Source organism: Eleginops maclovinus, chromosome 6 (genome assembly GCF_036324505.1).
Source record: "Eleginops maclovinus isolate JMC-PN-2008 ecotype Puerto Natales chromosome 6, JC_Emac_rtc_rv5, whole genome shotgun sequence".
NCBI lineage: Eukaryota > Metazoa > Chordata > Actinopteri > Perciformes > Eleginopidae > Eleginops > Eleginops maclovinus.
In genome coordinates this window covers 19,333,903-19,354,243 of record NC_086354.1, presented here as the reverse complement: position 1 = coordinate 19,354,243, position 20,341 = coordinate 19,333,903, and the positions used below count along the sequence as shown (strand labels likewise).

General features: G+C 38.9%; 4 protein-coding genes across 4 annotated transcripts; 3 read left to right on the top strand and 1 right to left on the bottom strand.

Annotated features, from left to right (window-relative positions):
- The first annotated feature begins 236 nt into the window (after positions 1-236).
- On the top strand, positions 237-2,398 carry ccl25a (chemokine (C-C motif) ligand 25a). The gene is made up of 5 exons (XM_063886778.1): positions 237-387; positions 944-1,028; positions 1,280-1,397; positions 1,521-1,626; positions 1,814-2,398. The coding sequence occupies exons 2-5, from the start codon at positions 968-970 to the stop codon at positions 1,835-1,837; spliced, it is 309 nt and encodes a 102-aa protein (XP_063742848.1). The 5' UTR covers positions 237-387; positions 944-967; the 3' UTR covers positions 1,838-2,398.
- A 3,738-nt stretch (positions 2,399-6,136) lies between these two features.
- pnhd (pinhead) lies at positions 6,137-10,762 on the top strand. Its single transcript, XM_063886268.1, has 7 exons — positions 6,137-6,206; positions 6,724-6,819; positions 7,049-7,188; positions 7,490-7,766; positions 8,592-8,770; positions 9,548-9,606; positions 10,514-10,762. Exons 1-7 carry the CDS (start codon positions 6,155-6,157, stop codon positions 10,662-10,664), a joined length of 954 nt encoding a protein of 317 aa, XP_063742338.1. The 5' UTR covers positions 6,137-6,154; the 3' UTR covers positions 10,665-10,762.
- A 2,055-nt stretch (positions 10,763-12,817) lies between these two features.
- Positions 12,818-14,677, top strand: admp (anti-dorsalizing morphogenic protein). Its single transcript, XM_063885931.1, has 6 exons — positions 12,818-13,112; positions 13,216-13,352; positions 13,480-13,602; positions 13,708-13,901; positions 13,947-13,951; positions 14,268-14,677. The coding sequence occupies exons 1-6, from the start codon at positions 12,818-12,820 to the stop codon at positions 14,675-14,677; spliced, it is 1,164 nt and encodes a 387-aa protein (XP_063742001.1).
- Positions 14,678-15,401: 724 nt separating this feature from the next.
- On the bottom strand, positions 15,402-19,991 carry LOC134866036 (excitatory amino acid transporter 1-like). Its single transcript, XM_063885930.1, is given in 11 exon segments — positions 15,402-16,421; positions 16,662-16,796; positions 16,936-17,011; positions 17,014-17,129; positions 17,234-17,467; positions 17,639-17,916; positions 17,957-17,999; positions 18,080-18,240; positions 18,242-18,288; positions 19,211-19,348; positions 19,808-19,991. Coding segments are annotated over 11 exon segments (1,560 nt in total). The 3' UTR covers positions 15,402-16,273.
- Between the last annotated feature and the right edge of the window lie 350 nt (positions 19,992-20,341).

Genomic DNA, 20,341 nt, shown 5'->3' with positions numbered 1-20,341 from the left:
TGTTAAAAACCTTTAAGACTTTACCTGGCTAGACTCCAACTAAAACAACCGGAGGTAACAAGGGAGTTTATTCCATGGTAAGATCAGTTTGGTATTACTAAACCTAAATTACATATGTCATATATGCATTTGTATGCATGTTGAGAATGTCCGACTTTTTTTATATTTCAGAGATGTTTTAAAAATGTAACGCTTAATTGTTAGACGGATATTTGTATTCAGCATCACAGGCAAAAAAAAAATCCCCTCAGTGAAAAAAGGTGCAAAGGTAAGTTGCGTTTATGGAAATATGATCCGTGGCATACCTGTGAGCCCTATATAAGACTGCCGCGCCTCAGCTGCACAGACACAAGAAGAGAGAAGTGGAATACATCTGGAGCTCAAGAGGTGAGTAATAAGCAATCCTATGGTAAAAAAAAAATAGATCATTTGGAGTTCCCTGCATGTTTTATCTGATTTGATTTAGTACAATTTGTGTCATTTGTGTCAGTTTTCTGTGGGTTATTCTTCATTCTTTACTTTTTGACAGCACCAAAAGCAATTGAAATTAATACCATTTCATTTTGTTTGCGAACAAAAGATCCTAATTAGTTGCCTACCAAAAGATAAAATAGCAAAGAATATTTGAAATATTTTAGGCCATCAAAAACAAATTCGAAAATTTTTTAGAGCTATAAATTTCTTATGTGCAATGTAAACAGACTCTATGAGAATTAGATTTGTTTGGCAACCGAACATTGTAGAGTTGAAAGGTCATAGTTGTTTGATACAAATGTATGCCCATGTACATATACAGAAAGAGAGGTGTTGTGAAATATTTGTTCAAGGTTCAAAGTTTCCAATGTGAATTGGGAAGGCGTGGCTGGTATAATTATCAGAAAGTGATAAGGCTAAACGAAGGTAAACTTATTTTAACTTTTTGCTTTCATCTGCGTTCTTCCAGAGCTGCGATCATACAGACCTCACCATGCGGTTCAACACGCTCATCTTGCTGAGTCTGACTTGCGTCTGCCTTGCACTGGCACAAAGTAAGTGACTGTAAAAGAGCAGCGAGTATTCTGATTGCAGGGTCAAATACTTTTCAACAATAAAGATAAAAAGGAAGGTTTATTGTCTCAGTAACTGCAGAGGTTGCCTCGCTGTGTCCTTACTGTATTGTATCGAGGACCTTTAGCATTTTGTTGACTGATTTTTTTTATGTACAAATAGTATTATACTGTAGATGCTGCGTTGGCACTGGATTGTATTTGATTTCTAACCTTGCTTATTTGGACTTCAGCGACCTATGACGACTGCTGTTTGAAGTATGTGAAAGAGTTGGGCAAGAGCACTCAAAGACATGCAGTGGATTACAGAGATCAGATACCAGATGGAGGCTGCAACATCCCTGCTGTTATGTAAGTCAACATTTAAAAACAATAAGAACATCGTCTATGATACTGAACTCAATTCAACTTTGGGAAAGCATGTTCTGTCATTGCTGATCAAATAAACATATGTTTGCTTCAATTATCCTTTAGCTTCACCATGAAGAGGGGGCGTAAGTTCTGTGCAGACCCCAAACAGACGTGGGTCAAAGATCTGAAAAAGAGGATTGACAAAAGGCGTCAAGAGAAACCCATGAAGGTATGTGATAACTGAAGTTTGCAAAACTGTCCATCTCATGTCATACTGGTTTATTTTTTCATACTTGTTTTGATACTCTCAGAAATGACATTTAGGATGTTGGTTTGTAAGAGAAAGCCAGAATCAACAAAAATACACAAACCACTTTTAAAATAATTTACATTTTATATCTTTTTTCTCTTCATAGCGACATCAGCGGCACAGAGGCTGAGGGCGTCTACCTGCTGGCCTAGAGTCTTCCCGCGTTCATCTGCCAAATCTTATCATTAAGCAACACACGGTTTTATGGTGTCTCTTACTGGAATCTAGTCAATGAGGCTAGCCAAGGAAATCTTTAAGCATTACTTTTGCTTTCACTCTGCACTAAGTTAAAGGTCAAAGCTTGGGTAGAATCGCAGCAGCACTTTGTTGTTGCTTGAGGATGAACTGCTGCTGTCGACGGGCCACGACTTACACATATAAACGCCTTCAGTAGCGTGGCTGCTCCAATAACACTATCTTGCCTTTTAATACATGAGGTATTCAATAAGCTGCTTAATGAATGGGGATCAGTGTAACTGATAATAATATACATATGTACTATTTAGAGTATTTCTTGCATGAGATGTCCATCAATAATTGTTTATATACAAACATTAATCGTTAAATGTAAATGCATTTCTGAAATTCGTCTCGTATACAAGGAGAAACTGTCTGTCTTTTCACACATGTGTTGTATAAGTATGTCTTCCTATATAAGCATTATTTCAATAAATTTGCTTATCATCCCCAACCCTCTATTGTTGTTTATACTTTACGAATATTGTCTCATAAATAAGTAAACACTGAGTTATCGTTTGGCACACTTATTATTTTGTAGTTAACCAATTCAAAAACACTTCAACACTATATTTCATTAAAACAGGGGGCATTTTGCATAAAAATAATAAAAAGAGGAAAGGGAACAGCCCATTCCTGTCCCTGCTCATGCTAATTTATGAGGCATTTGAAATATTTGAGAATGATAATTCTCCTAAAAATGTTATGGTAGCAGCATTGTTTAAGGAAGTGCATAGTGCATTGTATTTATACAAGGCATACGGCTTTTACAATCTGAATGTTGACCCTAAAGCTGAGCTCTTGGAAATGTATGCAGATTGTTGCTTAATGAGCCTGCTATAAAGAAAAATCACCTTCATCACCTGATGGGACTCTCATAAAACACTTTTATGCAGGCAGTATTTTACTTAACAAAAGTTTAAACCCAATTGTAATATGACAGAGTAGATGTGTAACTAAAATCCCTTTAATGTGAAGTCAACAAGTTTGCTGTAATTAAAAAAAACAGCTTCACGCAGCGATTTACAAAAAAGTGTCGCACATCTAACATTTAGATGTTACTTTGGTCTGTGCTGTACAAAGTGTTGGATAATAACTAAGAATATTTACTCAAAAACTGAACTTAGGTACATTTTTAGGGTAAATGTGCTTATCTTGTGTATTACCATCTGAGGCCACTTTATACTTCTACTTCCCAACATTTTAGAAGCAAACATTTCACTTTTGACTCTACATTTATTTGTATGCTCTCCATGCTCCTATTTGTCTTCTCGTTAAACTTTCTGTTCATGAAACATTAGTAATTGTTCTGCAGTAGAAATGATTTGCACAGGACTTTTTTCAACTTTTATAGAAAATATATTAAAAAATACATGTATGAAATGTACAAACACTATTTGCATAGCTTACTACCTTTTGTTTTCCCATTGTGATCCAATCGGTGAAGGTACTTTTTAGGAAATTATTATTTGCCAAGAGTTAATTATCGTGATTACAACTGCAGTACAACATATTTGCAGAAAGAAAGCAGGCATGCAAAAATCTTCAATGGGCATTTCTGTGAATGCATTTGATCTGACATGGTGGTGGATTTTCACATTGATCTATGTGTGTTCTTCTTTCATATTCATGGCCAGCCGCAAGAACTGCTGAGGCATGCATATGATAAAAATCTCACTATGACTTATGCAGTGATTTGACTGCTCTGTCTTCATAATTTATACATTTCAAACATGTTACCTTGTAGACCTGTGTCTCATAGCAACATTATTGTTGCTATGGACTTTGATTATCAGACAGTGATGGCCTGTGCACAGATGTTTGATGTTTATAATGAACACGTCTAATTTGGTAATGTACATGTGACTGAGAGGGGAGAGTGAGTATTTTTAAAGATAAACCTTTATAATGGTGATTTCTTTCTTTGAAATGGCTGCCAACATGGCCCAAAGGCAACAGTGACAGATAAACTGACAGATAACTAATAATTAATAAGACATTAAAACAGTATAGGTGGACATCCAAAATGACATTTAGTATGACGGATGCATCACATTCGGAGGTCAAAGTGTTTGGTTACATCAAGAAAAAGGTTTTGGTGCTGAGAGTTTTGTTTAGTTAATATCTCAACAGACTGTCATATTTGCTGAGCTTTTGCTTTTGCTTGCCTGGGCAGAAAGAAACAGCTACTTGGCATCGTGTTGAGGTACAGTTATCCCAGTTTCATCAAACACAGAACACCATGATAGGAACAAATTTGGAAACTAAATATGGCCAAGCCACTTTAAACTGAAACAAATGTGATGAATTACAGGGAATAGGATATCAAGCACATAAAAAGCACAGACTTGTTAACATCAGATGTACATCCGTGCCATTTTCCTAACTTAAAAAACTATGAATTTATATTAACAGAAGTCAGTGCAAGCTTGGTGTGAAAGACTGAAACATACTGTTATAATAAATCATGTGAACGTAGAAAGAGCAACAGCAAAATAGGAGAGATAAAATCGATTGTAAAGTATTGCACACCTCGAAGTTATTTGAAAGTGAATATTTATTGCCATAATATGTTGTACTGTTTAACCCCAAGCCCAAAACACAGTCATGAAAGACAGTTTCTCTTTACTACATTTGAAGGATCATAAATAACTCTTATATTGTTCTAACATGTGACAGAAATATGTTGGAACAACCTGAAGTAGGGAGATCTTAATCATTCTTTAATTCAGTGAATGTTGACTTCAGTTATCAAAGGTTTCAAGAAACATATTTTTTTACTACTACTGCTATTTTAATAAAAGCACTGTTAATTATTGACCTTGAACCAAGCATTTGATAAAGCCTAATGTCCATTCATAACTTCTATGGAGCTGTGTTATTACAACATCTGCTCCAACTGAGGGATTTTGCTCCGTGGTCGAGGAATTGCGCTGGTTTACATTTCAAAATTCTGAATTCCTAATATTGCATTTATATTACAATCAGAAGCTCCAGAAACAACACAGCTTTTCATTTGATTTTTGGTCATGAGTCCCAACTTTTTTAACCCCTGATTATCTAATTAATTATTTTATTTTTTTAATCCTTTGAACAACATTACCGTTGTCTGGACCCACTCTCCCGCACTTAAAGGCCCCTTTAGTTTGAAAAACAATTGTGGTCATCTTTATAGAGTTTCCTGACAACATATCATATGATCTGCATAATTAAATCAAGTGATTATGGCAATATATCTGGGTTTCACCAGGGTTATGATTCATTTCAGTAGTATTTGTGAAAGGAATTTCACAATTGAAACTGTTGAAGGCGTCACCTTAATCAACAGGTCTGAGTGCCGATGGCTCTCTGAACGATGATCTGTTGATCCAGCTGAAAATGAGGAGATCATCTAAACACTTCAAAGAAGGACTAACACCGTGTTAAGATATGAATGGGGAGTGCCAACGTTATACCATATTAAAGTGGTTTCCCTGACATTAAGATACCCCTTGGACCAATATATGGAAATATAGCTTTACAGGCTTTTTTTTGTAGGTTTATTGTGGGCCTTTTTGCCAGTAAACTATATTTTTAAGCTCACATTTCAACTCTCAAATGTTATACACAGAAATTGAAATGTCTGAAATGTATGTTATTCTAATACTTCTTTAAGCTCCCTTTCTCTGAAGAGAAAAGAAGCTGGGATTTGCTCTGAGAGGTCTGGCCATTTGGTGTCATGTTGAATAAACACAAAGGTGCTGGAGCTTTCTGAAGGGGAGGCTCAGGCCCCCACGCTGATCCTGTTTATGTGTTTGGGCCGGGTTTTGTTTTAAGTCAGAGGTGCTAAACACCTTCCCCCTGAGATAAAAGATGATTAATGCCTTTGAATGAGCGACGCTTTAATGGCTCAAGGCTACTTAAACACTTCATTAGAGAGAGCTCGGGCTGGTCAACACACTCGAGCCACTGGGTCCCTCGCAGCAGAAACAGAGAGGCTGTAGAGATTTCCTTTGAAGTGCAGGCCCCTGCTTGTAAGAACTCCATCCCACAAAGCATTCAGCATGGAAATTTGATTAGCTCTCACTTTTTCTGACCCCACACCACTCTGAGAGCTTGTTTTCAGGTGACATTTGGGGCTGAAGCTTGATCCCATATAAATATCAGAGGCGTCAGTGAGCAGAGGGACACTCAGTATCTGGCAGCTGAGGAGCAGATTCAGACTAAAGCCATGGATGTACCCCTGCCTTTTCTTCTCCTCCTTTCTGTCCTCCACCTGACCTGTAAGTATTGTTTACTCTGTTCTCTTCTGCTGCTGCTGTGACATATATTAAAGCAGCTTTTCGCTGACTGGACTGACACCAATCTGATCAAATATACTTGCTAATCCCTTCTAATAAGATGGGTAAACATGAGGGTTGTGGATGGGCTGATGCTGAAGGGGATTTCATTTTACTTTGAATTTAACTCAATATTAACTTTTTCATACAAATGCAAAATGAATAATACTCCTCCATGACATCAATTGAGTGTTTTTTCTTTTAAAGCTATTATTCTAAACATGAATATAACTGGCTGGGCCTAAATATCTGCCAATGTTGGTTTTTGACAAACAAAAGACTTGGAAATATGGATTACTGAACTATTTTGTCCCATGTTAAACTTGTGTGTAACATAGAGTGATCTCATCGATCTGAATCCGCCGATTTTGTAAAAAAATATAAAGTGTGACATCATACCAGTATACATTGTGTAAAAGCATAAACGTGTTAACTCTGATGTTTGTGTTGTGTTTTCTAGTGACCGGAGTGTTCAGTAAACACATAGATCACAGAAACCTGTTCACACAGAGGCTGTGCTGCAAGAGACAGAGCCACTTTGTCTACATTGGACAAGGTAAAACACCACCACATGTTCTTCCATCAGTAAATGCATATGTTTTTATTTGCGATGAGCTGCATGTCTGCAATCCTCTAAAAAAAAGCCACAGTATATTTGTCCTTGGATTTCGAAATGTGAAAAGAACTGACATGAATAGCTTTATTTGTTTTAAAAGTAATACGTTTTATATATTAAATATTGCTGTCTGACATCAAACTGATTATGTGTTAATCTGTCTTCACAGACATCTCGGGGAGTCCTGTCAATGTTGATGTGGGGATGTGCAAGTCACACTGTGGGGGAGCATCCAGGCCATCACATGAAACAAGACAGCAGGAATACTCCAGACATTCCTCAATGCTGGAATTTCTCAGGAGCAAGAAAGTAAGTGGAATTTCCCAAAGTGGCCACACGGTGGCACTGTCGCAGTGTGATGGTAAAAGTTATCTCCTGAAACTCAGACATTATGATGACGTTATTACTGAAGCGTCACCAAATCACAATTATTGTTATTGGAACAATTATTGTTAGTTCTTTAGATGGTTTAAGTAGGAATATCTGCATAAAGCAATTACATGTATTATGAATGCACTATAATTGTAAAAGCACTCTCCAAATCATTTCCACCACTTACAATGATGGACACAGAAACATGTTTTGACATGTCTTATTTCTCTTACAAAAGACGAGGCCGCGCGGACCCTCAGCTCCAGAGAGCGCGGGGCCACAGGCCCAACTGCCCTCCTGCGGGATGAACCAGGTGTGTGAGCCAACCGGGATGCGTGTGGACCGGCTGCTCCTGCTGGAGGGACCCCGGGAGGTGGAAGTCATCCAGGAATGCCAGTGCGAGATCAAGCTGACCCAGTGCCTACGCGTCCCCGCGCTCAGGACTTACTACAGCGATACACCGTATGAGACGGTCCTGGACGTGGGAGACTGCTCCCGGTCCAAGGGATCACCAGGTGTGTGTTTGTGCGTGCATGCGTGCGTGCGTGTGTGTGTATTGTGCAGCTACCTGCCCAGTTCCAAATAACAATCAAAACGGGAAGAGTAATTCAACTAGACAGTGAGCTGCTGATCAGAGATCAGAAATATGACTGACTTTCCCAACACACATAGAAAGGTTGAACAACACTCAGTCAGTTAGTTTCTTATTTTTCTAAAACTAGAAGGGATATAAACGAAGCAAGATATATTTCATTCGAACAGGGAACATTTAGCTAGTTCATTAAAGTATTATTTTAATGCACATCATCGTCTGACCTTGAAACTAATCTGAAGTTAGATAACCCACAGAAACACAGTGTTATTAATAAATATTTAACTACACAAAAAATATATATATATATATATGCCTACTTTATTTATAGTGTTCTTCATCGCAGGCCCATAATCAAAGCAGGCCTGCACTGCTTTCATCAAAATCCACTACAATGCTGACACAACTACAGTCCCAATGCTAATTTTTTGGCCATTTCACAATTTAAGCTATGAAGATACACATTTCAAGATTTTTAATTACCGAGGAGGAACCAGGAGTTTGTCTGTCTGATTATGACTTAATCGACAATACTGTTATCTTTTCCAATCTTTAATGATATCAAACACTATTCTGTAACATAATCAGAATGAAAATGGCTCTCCAGTCATTTTAAAGACCAATCAATTAGGGTGGGAGTGATCCAAAGCCAAATTTGTTTTTGTTTTCATTTGGATTAGATGTAATAATTGAGCTGATCCCCTCTGCCCATATTATTCAATTTATTCCTTTTTCAATTCCTTCACAGAGGGATTCTCCTGTGTTCCCACTAAGTTTGACTCCGAGTTTGTGGAAACCCCAAACAAAGTGGAGCTGATCCAGACAGTGGTGACCTGCGAGCTGAAAGAAAGCTGCTACAGGGTCCCGTACATGGAGTATTACTATGAAGTGGTCAACAGTGATGGAGTCAAAGAGGAGAGACTTAAAGTAAGTGTAAACTCTTAACTTTCCCAAAAAACTGCCTGTCTTGTTTATCCACAATAAAAAAAAAGTGCATGCCTGCAGCTCTGTATTTGAATCCAGCCCTCTTCTTTGATTAGCATGGCTTACTTAACACTACAAGAGTGATTCATTTGTGATGCCGGTTTCACACTATCTCTTTTGTAGTGGAGTTCAGAGGAAACGAGGCTCTTGTTGGGTGCCAGACAGTAATGAAGTATCTGTATTCATCAGACACACCTGTGGAAGACCGCACTTAATCAAACTAATCCACTGGCCTTACTCATGCACAGCCTGCAACAATACACATCATAGACTGGCAGGTTTCAGGTCCAGCTCAACTTCAATCAGGAAAATACAATTGAAACCTGAATTAAACTGCTTTGTGGCCCAATTCTAGAAAATTAGGATTTAGACTCATTATCCTTAATCAAACTTCACCAAAGCATTACTTTGAAGCACGTAATGCAAAGTTCATCCACAATCATCTCAATACCACAAATACTGAAATAACTATTTCTTATCTTTACCCCAGACTTAACTTGATGACTGATTTATTAGATTAAAGATTTAAAGACATGGACACAGTTGGTCTTGGGCTGCGCCTCAGCACAAAAGGTGCAAACTCAGTGCAAACGCAAATGGCCCCTGCAGGTGTCGAATCAAAGCAGTTAAAAAAACAGCTGGGGCCCGGCTCAACTGGGTCAATGTTTGCGACCAGCTGTGGTCTGATTGCCCTCTCTGTGTGTTGCTAATTTTCCACAGGAAATAAACATTGGCAGATGTTTGGGAGGCTGCACTACAGGAAACCGATGCCTTCTCAGGTAAGCATGAACACAGCTGCTACACACCCACACCTCCCCGGACCCTCTCATAACAATTGCCTGTGAGCTCTGACACTGTCTGCACTCAGCATGTTGTCAGCGTTACATTCCTGAACCAAATGTCCCGCCTTCAGAAGTCTGCCACAATCTCACAACAAAGCTATATTTTGGGACTGTGTTAGAAGAAAATACTATATGTAATTGTTTATGGCATAAAAGAGCCACGTTACAAATGTACCTAAGAGTTCCTTCATAACGTCATTGGACTTTAATTGAAAGGCTTGAGAGGGAAAATACTGCACGGACAAATACAGAAAAATCATATTTTTTCATTTAATCATCCCCTCATCCTAACAACATTTCCCATGTAATGTGCACTTATTTTGGACATCTTTTCCCTAAATTCAACCTGAAATATTCAGTATATTTTGAACAAGATTTAGGACAATTGAGACTCATGCACCAGCACGATATAGTAATTATAGGTCGCTTTTGAAGAAAAGTGCCAGCTAAATGAAATGTAATGAACATTGGGCTTCCAAATGTAATATAAATGAAATCTTTAGGGTTTTTAACACCTTTTTTGATGCACAGTATGAAGTTGTTATGACTGCGCCAACAGCAGGTCAGGTTAATGCATGGTGTTTGTGTATTGCATATTTGAACTACTGAGACTCATAATGCCTTCATTAAAGGTGTGTGCAGGACAGACAGGCATATAAGCTGATATAAGCATACAAGAACCTCACATACTAGAGTTAACTTTCACAGTGGCCCCAAACAGAAGCATTTATTAAGGCAATGATTGATTTCATTTCTATTGATTCTTTGTATGATTCTGGCAACAAACTGCTTATTTATGTGTAGCACAAAGGGAATTAAACCTTCTTTCATTTTTATTTTGCAGAAATCTATCTGATCCAGCAGTTTGCCACTTATGGGCTGAAAAACAGCCCAGCTCATGTGTTCCTGAGGGCTACGAGACCCACAGCTTCCTCAACCAGCATGGAGAGATACGCACAGTCCTGTCCATCACATCCTGCCTTTGCCAAAACTGATCACTGTGCCCCCTACTGGAAACCACTTCAAATCTCTTCTCAGGAATTTTCGACAGTCCATTGTGGACTCCACCAAAGACTGGGACATCTGTTCAAGAATTAGCTCTCCTAAAGTATTTTTGTACTATATGTAATATATGTTTAAATGATAATTTTGTAAATAAATTTAATACAATAATCTTTGAGGACTTTGTTCATTGAAACACATGTTTATTTCCAATATACTTTAAATGCATGTTCAGCCTATATATACCTGAATTCATCATCGGGGGATTAATAAAGGTTGATCTTCTATTTTCTATTTGCACCAAATAAACTAATCACACATAAATATTTGGGAAAGGTACATTTTGTAAGAAATATCATTTGAAATAGCACTGGAGAAACTTCCCCACAGAGTAAATACAAGGTGTAGCCTTCCTTCATTAGTTAGTTTAGTTTAGTTTATGGATGCTTTGTACCAGATTATAGCAGTTCGCTATTTCCCACAAAATAGCAAATACAGCACAATTCAATAACAACATTAAAATAAACTAAAACTAATACTCTTCACATTAAATCTACATTTCTATCTTCAAAACTAGATATACTAACTAATTTAAATAAAATAATAAAAACGATACAAATCGCAGAAAGCTAAACTTATGTGTGCACATTATACGTACATTATTATATCTAGGTAACTACTTTAGGAAATGACATAAATGTGAAGTTTGAGTTCAGGAAAACAAAGAAATACAACAGAACAAGAGGAAGTATTGACATGATGTCAGACAATATGATAAAAAAAACAAAAACATTCTGGAACAAATCACAACCAGTATGTTTCCAAGGGTGTGTCTAAAGTATCAAAGAGCTAAAATCGGCCTTTGAAGAAGCACTGGTAAGGAGCACATGAAAAGCCAAATAGTTTTGCAAATGTTCCTTTGAAAAAACACACGTGCAGGTAGCTAATAGCTCCTTATTTTCATATCAACGTGCGAAAAACTCTTTTGTGACTTTTTTTCTGTCATCTTAAGAGTTTAAGTTTTATGACTTACTTACAAGGTGTCATGTAGACAAAACTTTGATCTCTTAATTGTTTATTACAGCTGGGGAAACAAACGTTTCGCTTGTGCGTAAAGATCAAAGTTACCAAATGGCACAGGGTTTTAAGAAATAAAAATAATCAACAGGAGACTCTTTATAATAAAACAATGACTCACATTGTTGTCTTTAACTAAGGGTTGATTATAATTCATCATCTTTTTATAGATATTTCTGCTTCTTAAGTGTTGAAAGGTAAACTGAAGAGATACTTTTTAGTGTAGCTACACACAATTGTCTGCACTATATTATGTTCCTAAATCTTTAGGAAATGTAAACTCAAAGGAACACTTTTGGCAACTTGAGTTAAAATAAGCATTTTAATAGGAAGGTGTCTTTATGATGGGAAAGGATCGAACTGACTAAAGTTTAATTACACCACATCAGCTTAAACCACCGCATCAGCTGCATTGCATTTGGAGTTCTTTTTTTTGCAAATTTGGTGATTATCCAGCAGTCTCTGGATAAGCAGTTATGTAAATCTCTCGACGTGTAGACAAGGACACCCGTCTCTTTATCGAAGTAATTGGTTTCCACCTAAGGCACTGTGCCCATTATTCAAAATTAATGGATTAATTTAGGGGCAGTCGACCTCCCATGGGGAATGCACTTCCTCAAGAGATCAGCTGCAAGTTTATTCTGTTCACATTTTTTTTAATGCATATCCTATTGCATGATACATCAGAGATACAATATATTCCTGCACAACTTACACACTGGTCCATAAGTACCAAGCTCTTTCAAAGGGTGAAATTAGTTTATTTGAACCTTTATTGCCAGACGTCGGGACAATGGGCTTGACTAAAATCTACAATCGGGTTCACACCTTGTTAACGCCGCCATTAGTCTCCCTTTATGTTGGCTGATTGGCGATTTACATTTGCGACCAAATAGCATCTTTACTGCTGTTTACCAAGGCTTTGGGGGAACTGAAGAGTGAACGGGAGCATTTGATATAAAAAGTCGAGCTTCCAGGATCCTGCAGTCACTCCAACTCCAACTTACTATTTGGCCGGTTGTGTGCTCCGAGGACACCGACGCACAAGGAATCTACTCAACCTTCAGACATGCTGCTGTTTGTGATCAGCCTTGCCGCTTTAGTGTGCGCCGTCGCTGCACGGCCTCCACTCAGCTACCTGGAGAACCATTTCACCGCCGAGAATGAATCAGTGGAAGTACGCTCAGCTGCAATCAAGAGACTTTTGGAAGTTTTTGGGATGGATGATCCCCCTGCTATGCATGGACACAAACAGCCACCTCAGTACATGCTCGATCTGTACAACACTGTTGCTGATGTGGACGGTGTGACTAAGGACCCGTATCTGCTTGAGGGAAATACTGTGCGCAGCTTCTTTGACAAATGTAAGATTTTATCCATGCATGCATGCGTTTGTTGCTGGCTTCTTTAGCATGTTAAATAGGATCAAGCTTGTTCTTGTTTCTAATGTTATGATTTTCATTGCAGTGCGCAGTGAACAGGTGGAGTTCAGGTTCAATTTGTCCACGGTTGCAATAACTGAGAAGATTCTCACTGCAGAGCTGCATCTTTTCAAGCTGCGACCTCAGGCTACACTGACATTCAACAGACACCATTTCTGCCAGGTATGTACCATTAGCCAGCATTACTGTACAAATGCAATGAAATTCATCAAATCCTTTAAAATGCTTCTCGTCCGGGGACAGAGCCTCTAATCCAGAACTAATCCATCATTACTTATTTTTCATTCAGGTTAGTGTTTATCAGCTGCTTGACACAAGCAAAAACAACAACACACAGGACAAGAAGCTGCTGTCCTCTAGACTGATTCCAGTCCACTCTACTGGTTGGGAAGTGTTCACCATTACACAAGCAGTAAGTATTTACTTCCCCTTAAGGCCTTCATTCGCCCATGATATCCTGTTATAAACCAGCCTAAGTTATGAGTTTTACTTGACTAATGTGAACTTCTTTATTAAGGTCCGCTCCTGGATGAACGATGAAGGCAGTAACCTGGGGCTCCATGTGGTGGTTCGGACTCTTGGAGGAAGCCATATGGATCTCAAGCTGATCCGCTTTGCTTCAGGTCGCGACCACCACCAGAGCAAACAGCCCATGTTGGTCCTCTTCACGGACGATGGCAGCCGCTCTACTACTCTCGAAAGCATTGGTGAGTTTAGGTCAACTTAATGTAATTTGATTAATTATGTTATGGCCAGTGCTGGTGAAAACAAATACAGTATTGATGGGCATGGGCGTAGATAAGAATTGTGGGGACTTGGGGAAACCCTTGTAAATGAATTCAGTTATCAGACACAAAGTAAGAGTGAAATATGACATTCAGTTCTTATTGGCTATCAGAGACACTCTTCCATCAATTGACTGCTGACAACCAAAACCCTTTCAGAATAAAAGCAATGCAAACAGAAAGGGCATCAAATATGACATGCTACTGTGTGGTCCTATTCAGAAGAACGTAATGTATGAACTGTTTTCTAACAAAAGACTCTCCTTTCCCTTAACAGACCCGAACGATACAGAAGTCACCTCCGACCTGCCCTCAGCCCCCATGTCAGGGCCTCCCTCCCGCATCGCCCGCTCCCTGGACTACAGCGAGGAGGAGGGTGCCTCTTCACCCTGCCAGCGTCAGCCCCTCTACGTCGACTTTGAGGAGATCGGCTGGTCGGGCTGGATCGTGTCTCCTCGTGGCTACAACGCCTACCACTGCAAAGGCTCCTGCCCCTTCCCTCTGGGTCAGAACATGAGGCCCACCAACCACGCCACCGTCCAATCCATCATCAACGCTCTAAAGCTGATCAAAGGCATTGATACACCCTGCTGCGTCCCCGATAAGCTCTTCTCCATCAACCTTCTTTACTTTGATGACGCAGAAAATGTGGTGTTGAAACAGTATAATGACATGGTGGCAGGAAGCTGCGGCTGCCACTGACAAACCAGGAGCAGATTGTACATAAAGAATACAATGTAAATCAGGGTTTTGATGCATGAATAACCAGCTGCCCTTTAACACTCAATTGCATCTAATGAGTAATGTGCATAGCCCCAGATGTGGTGTTGTAATATATGTAAATATTCTTAAATTATAATATATGGCAGTGATGGAAGCGATATCCTGTGAAAGATGTGTATATTTTCTGTTTTCTGTTGAGCTTTGTTCCACAGTCAGAATAAACGGTGTAAACAAATATTTTACGTTGAATTCATTTGCAATACATTTCACTGAAACAATGTGACATCTTTTTAAGAAGGACTAAACTGAATAGTTATTGGTTATGATGACAAGACAACAAACTATTAAGCTATTAAAATAGTCATTATTAGGTCAAAATGAAAGGCAACCTTCACAATTTGCCAATTCCCTTTAGATTTAACCAGAGGTGGGAAGTAATTAAGTTCATCTACATCAAATGTACTTAAATGCAATACTTGAGATACTTAGAATAGAAGAGAATTGCTTTATTGATCCCAATTTGGGAATTGTTTACGTTGCAGCAGCATAAAAACAAGGCAATATAGTTACAATACAATAAAATAAAAAATACATTTGTGACAAAAATGTATAGAAAATATAACAAACTTAAATAAATATGTGAAAGAAAAAAGCTAATTAAGAAAAGTAGTAAAAAAAACACTTTATCAATAAAACACAGGGAGTCCCTGCAACAGGCTGCCACATAGCACGGCACCAGTATTCAATTCTATGCTACTCTGTACTTCTACTCCACCACAATTATTTGATACGTTTAGTTACTTTGAAGATTTGGATAATTAAGACTTTTACACCTGGATTCAATTCACAAGCTACCCTGCAGCATACAAAGTCATTAAAACTAACTGCACCTTCACCAGCTTTGATAATCCTTCTCTGGTATTAACACAAGAAAGGGAGGATGCTTTCAGTCTTCTCCACATACCACCTTTTTTGGCACGCAATTATTTGGTACAGAAGAAATGTCACGGGCACATTCCAAACTAAATCAATCCATCATAGACTTTGTATTGCGTGAGGAGAGATACATCGTGTAGACCTGATGCTACACAGAAAGTGCATTTTCCCCAGAAGCACCAGTCAACAATTATATTAATTTGTCTTGAGTATTTAAATAACATGGCGAGTTAAAAATGCTACACATTTTTGAGAGGATAAACACATTTGAGATCCTGTTCAGGCCACACAAGACAAAGTTGATAATTAGTCAATCAATCATTACTTAATCAAGGCATTATTACAGCAGTTGCTTTACATATCATACCTGGTGTGTTTAAAAGCTGTGTTGAATTGATTGGAATCATTTGACCTTATATGAAGGATGTTTTTGAAGTAAGGTCATTTGTGTATTTCAAAGAGTTCTCAAGTTTTGTGCATTTCAAGTGTTTTGGTACATTAAAAAATACTCTCCACACCTCATCAAAAGTGGGCAAAATGTATCTTTACTCATTCATTTGTCCATGTATATAAGTTCAGTATTATATGTCTGCACCAGTGCCATCCTGCAATTGACTAAACATAATTTCAGCTTGATTATTACTTCACTGCGAGTCTCATCTTGTTTTCTTCCACTAAGCATTCGTGTGCAAGCCCGGAGCTCTGCAGCTCATGTCTGGAGAGATGTTGCACAACAGCCACACCGATACAGTCACCCAGCACGTTGGTGGTCGTCCTCAAACGATCTCTATCAACAAATACAGGAAGTTCTGAAGTTAGTGACTGTGACTGTGACTTGACCACAAACACAAAAATAAATGTAGGAAGTCTAATGTAACTTTGTGCTATCCTCTCAACAAAACGTATAAGCTTTCTATCAAGGAACAATGAATCATGTACAGCATAATGTTGGCAGAACACTTCTTACACTCTAATCATTGCTGTTTTTAAACTCTGGCAACACACAAACACTCAGTCACGCACTTACAGCAGCCAGTCAATGCTGATGATAAATGAAATGCCTTCGAGCGGAAGTCCAACCGATGTCAACACCGTCACCACGGATACCGTTCCGCCCTGTGGGATGCCTGAGGCCCCAGTATCTGCTGCTGTGGCAGTGATACTGGAATTGCAATATAAACATGAATTATGGACAAGTAATAATAAATAACTTTAGAAGCTGTTTTGGCAATCATTAGATTATGCAAGAATTAGTTTACATACAATGTATCTTTATAAAAGATAAGGTTATTTAACCATACCTGATGATGGTGATTCCAGCCAGATCCAGCTCTATATTATACATTTGGGCAATGAATATGGAAGCTACTGCCTCAAAAGTGCTGTGCCATCCATTGAAATTGTGGCCCCTATAGGACTCATGAAATGTGTCACCCGCTTGTCCATGTTGAGATTCTTCTCCAGGCAGCTGATGGCGATGGGTAGAGTCACAGTACTGTAAAAAAAAATTTGCAAAATTCAATAGTTTCTCAAGTCGGATCCATCTTAACCGTAACGTTTGCACAGTAAACAACAATGAAAACTGGAAGTCCAGCTCACCTGGATGACGTGCCAAAGGCTGTGGTAAGAGCCTCGAGTATCCCGATCATAAACCTGAAGGGATTCTTACGCGTTACCGTGAGATAGATGAGGGGGAGGATGATGAAGCCGTAGATGAAGAGTCCAGTGATCACAGTGAGACCATACATGGCAATCTGGAGACCTATACCCCTAATGTCTTTCAGCTTCAAAATGTGTCCTCCAATCAAGAAGAGGATTCCCACCGGGGAATACCTGCGGGAAAAACGTAAGACAAAGCACTGTTAATGTATTATAAATGATGATAATAATGTGTTTTTATCATTACAATTTCAGGAATTGGCTTAGTCACAATTAAGGGGTCAACATTTCAACGTTGAAATTATAATGTTGTGTTTAAGTCTTAATGTTAGCAGCTTCTCTTACCAGATGACAATGCTGATCAGATGCATGGTGGCTTTATTCAGGCAGTCAAAAACATCCCTCAGAGGTTTTGCCTCATTCTCCATCCTGCCCAGGATAAGACCAAAGGCAATGCAGAAGACCAATAAACCCAAAGTATTGGCTCCTTCTGAGGTGCCCGGCATTGACGCTGTATCATCTACAAGATTACCAGTAAAGCCGTTAAAAGTCACGATAATAACATTTGTATTTAATAAGATGCATTGTAATATTTGGTCACAACTACCAGAAAAGTAAATGGTCTTCCATCCATCCACAAATATAAAACACTGCAGGTCTCACCTTTCTGAAACAAGCCTCCACAATATTTGAGCGAAACATGTTTCTGTAAATTGAAGGAAAGAGAGTAAAGGTTAGCTTATAATGAATGTCTGTATTTGATAAAGTAGAGTGATGCACACTAACCTGATCAGATCCAGCAAGGCATCCACAGTCTGCACAGGCTCCACCTCACCACCAGAGGGCGCTGAGGCGTTCCCGTGTGATTTCCCAGGCTTGATAAGCACAACCAGGACGATGCCAATGATCACAGACGTGACGGTTGCAACCATGTAATAGCAGAAAGCGGTGGAGCCCCAATTTCCCATAAGCCTTCTTGTCCATAGATGACATCCCTAAAATAAAAAGAAGATGCAACACATGAATATGACTTCCTGTTTAGATATGTACAGTACACACATTCAAGGAATAGGCTACTTTATCATATGGTAAACACAGTGCCGCTGCTAGCCATTTTGGTGCCCTAAGCATAATTCCTTCATGATGCCCTCCCCCCCCCCCCCCAATAAAAAAACATTATGAGTTGTGATGAGTGAGTGGGGAGGGGAGGGGGGGAGGGGAGAGGGGGGCACCATCGGTACCTTTGAGTAGTATGCCTAAAAAGTGCCTCATATTTCTATAGTCTACTGAAATAATTTCGGCCTTATAATTATTATGACGATTTTTCATTAGGCTATTTTTGGTGGTGCCCCCTCGACACTTGGTGCCCTACGCACAGCGCGTAATGCGCGTTATGGGAGCGGCGGCACTGGGTAAACACATTCTTACATAAAGTAGTTGAACACACAAATATATTTCACAGTGGGGTCATATTAAACTAGGATCTGAACGTTATCATCCAATATCCCAACAATAAATAAAACCTCTTGGGAATGTATTTAAGTTAAGTAGGGGGTTGCAGTAATGTTATATTGCTGTTTTGGATTGCATTATATTGAGGATATTTCTAATAGTATAGGTGTGGAAAAAGCATAAAACACCGGCTTGCGACAAACATCACGATATAAAACATTTTCTTTGCTGCTGGGTTAGTTTTAATGAGAATATGGGTGACGTTAAGGGTGCTTGTGCAGGACCCACCTACTCCCGATGGCACGGCCAACAGTGTGTGGGTGTACGAATTTGAGTTTCCCTGAGCAGGTGGCACCTTGCATGGTCCCTCGAATGCAGTCCATTTACCATTTACTACTTTGCATAGAAAATGGTCACTTCTCGGAGTGTGTGGGACCATTTGACTGTAATATTCAGGAATCTAACCTGAAATCAGACTGGATGTGATGACAGGAAGCACCACCATCTGTAGCATCCGCATCTACAGCTCTCCAGCAAAGGTGAAGTATTCTATATCTCTGGATGTCATGTTACTGTGTTGAAGAGCGAATCCCAGTCCAACCCCTCAGAAAAATAGAAACAAAGGTCCACATGTCACTGTGTTTCTCAAATGACTATTCATTCACAAAAATACAAATAGCATTGTAGTCAAAACTCAAAGTACTGTTGGAAAATAGCATTATGCAAAAAACAGGGGCAATCTCCATTAACAGGACTCGGGTAAAGGAAGTGAAAGAGTTTCATCACTGATAAAATCCACCAGATGAGCTGCTACGAGACTTTTGTGAAGTCAGATCTATTAACAATGTATTGTTCTCAAAAAATGTCTATGAAATAGCTGCTTACTTTTAGTATATGCCATACAAGTGCCTTTTTTGTTTACTCTGTTATATATATCTGTATGAACTCTCTCAGATTCGATCTAAAAGGTCATGGAATTTTTTTTTGGAATACATTCAGTCAACATTGAGATTCAAACACAGTTTTACTTTATAACAATGATTAAGTAAAACAAGTACTTACCAATGACTATAGCAGCCAGAGTGAAAAGAACAAAAGCACTTCTCCTGAGGAAACCTTTAAAATGGTTTCTTTTCTGGGACAAAGATCTTGAGAGCTCAGAAGTCTCCAGGCATGTCGGCCTTTCGTTGACATCAGTACTGTTCACTGTGCTCATATTAGACGGACCGTTAGTGGTCTGCGGCATCTCCGGCATACTCAGACCGTACCTATAATAGAGAGAGCAGAAGAAAAGACAAGGAGGACATCAAATATCTCAAATATATCTTGATGTACAATATCCAACATCGAGAACAGAATTTTAAATATCTTGTTCATGCAGACACAAAAGGTATACACTTTTCAAACATAACTAAAACATAGAAGCCAGTCTACAGAAAACTCAACAGCCTTCAATAAAAGAGTCATTCCATCAAACCTTTTAGGAGCTGGACAGTTCCCTCTTGACACTCCTCGTTTGTCTTGTTCTACACTTTGCAAAGCAACAACCAACAACCGTTCAGGACACGCAGCATCCTTGTAAGGTCATTTATTCAG

What these genes read in the sequence shown, in the direction of transcription:
- pnhd (XM_063886268.1), top strand. Translation starts at nt 6,155, where the DNA reads ATGGATGTACCCCTGCCTTTTCTTCTCCTCCTTTCTGTCCTCCACCTG. An exon ending in TTCTGTCCTCCACCTGACCT is followed by an intron (nt 6,207 to 6,723) that starts GTAAGTATTGTT and finishes TGTGTTTTCTAG; the next exon opens with TGACCGGAGTGTTCAGTAAA. An exon ending in GGAAACCGATGCCTTCTCAG is followed by an intron (nt 9,607 to 10,513) that starts GTAAGCATGAAC and finishes TTTATTTTGCAG; the next exon opens with AAATCTATCTGATCCAGCAG.
- admp (XM_063885931.1), top strand. Translation starts at nt 12,818, where the DNA reads ATGCTGCTGTTTGTGATCAGCCTTGCCGCTTTAGTGTGCGCCGTCGCT. An exon ending in GCGCAGCTTCTTTGACAAAT is followed by an intron (nt 13,113 to 13,215) that starts GTAAGATTTTAT and finishes TTTTCATTGCAG; the next exon opens with TGCGCAGTGAACAGGTGGAG. An exon ending in ACAGACACCATTTCTGCCAG is followed by an intron (nt 13,353 to 13,479) that starts GTATGTACCATT and finishes TTTTTCATTCAG; the next exon opens with GTTAGTGTTTATCAGCTGCT.
- ccl25a (XM_063886778.1), top strand. Translation starts at nt 968, where the DNA reads ATGCGGTTCAACACGCTCATCTTGCTGAGTCTGACTTGCGTCTGCCTT. An exon ending in CTGCCTTGCACTGGCACAAA is followed by an intron (nt 1,029 to 1,279) that starts GTAAGTGACTGT and finishes TTTGGACTTCAG; the next exon opens with CGACCTATGACGACTGCTGT. An exon ending in TGCAACATCCCTGCTGTTAT is followed by an intron (nt 1,398 to 1,520) that starts GTAAGTCAACAT and finishes ATTATCCTTTAG; the next exon opens with CTTCACCATGAAGAGGGGGC.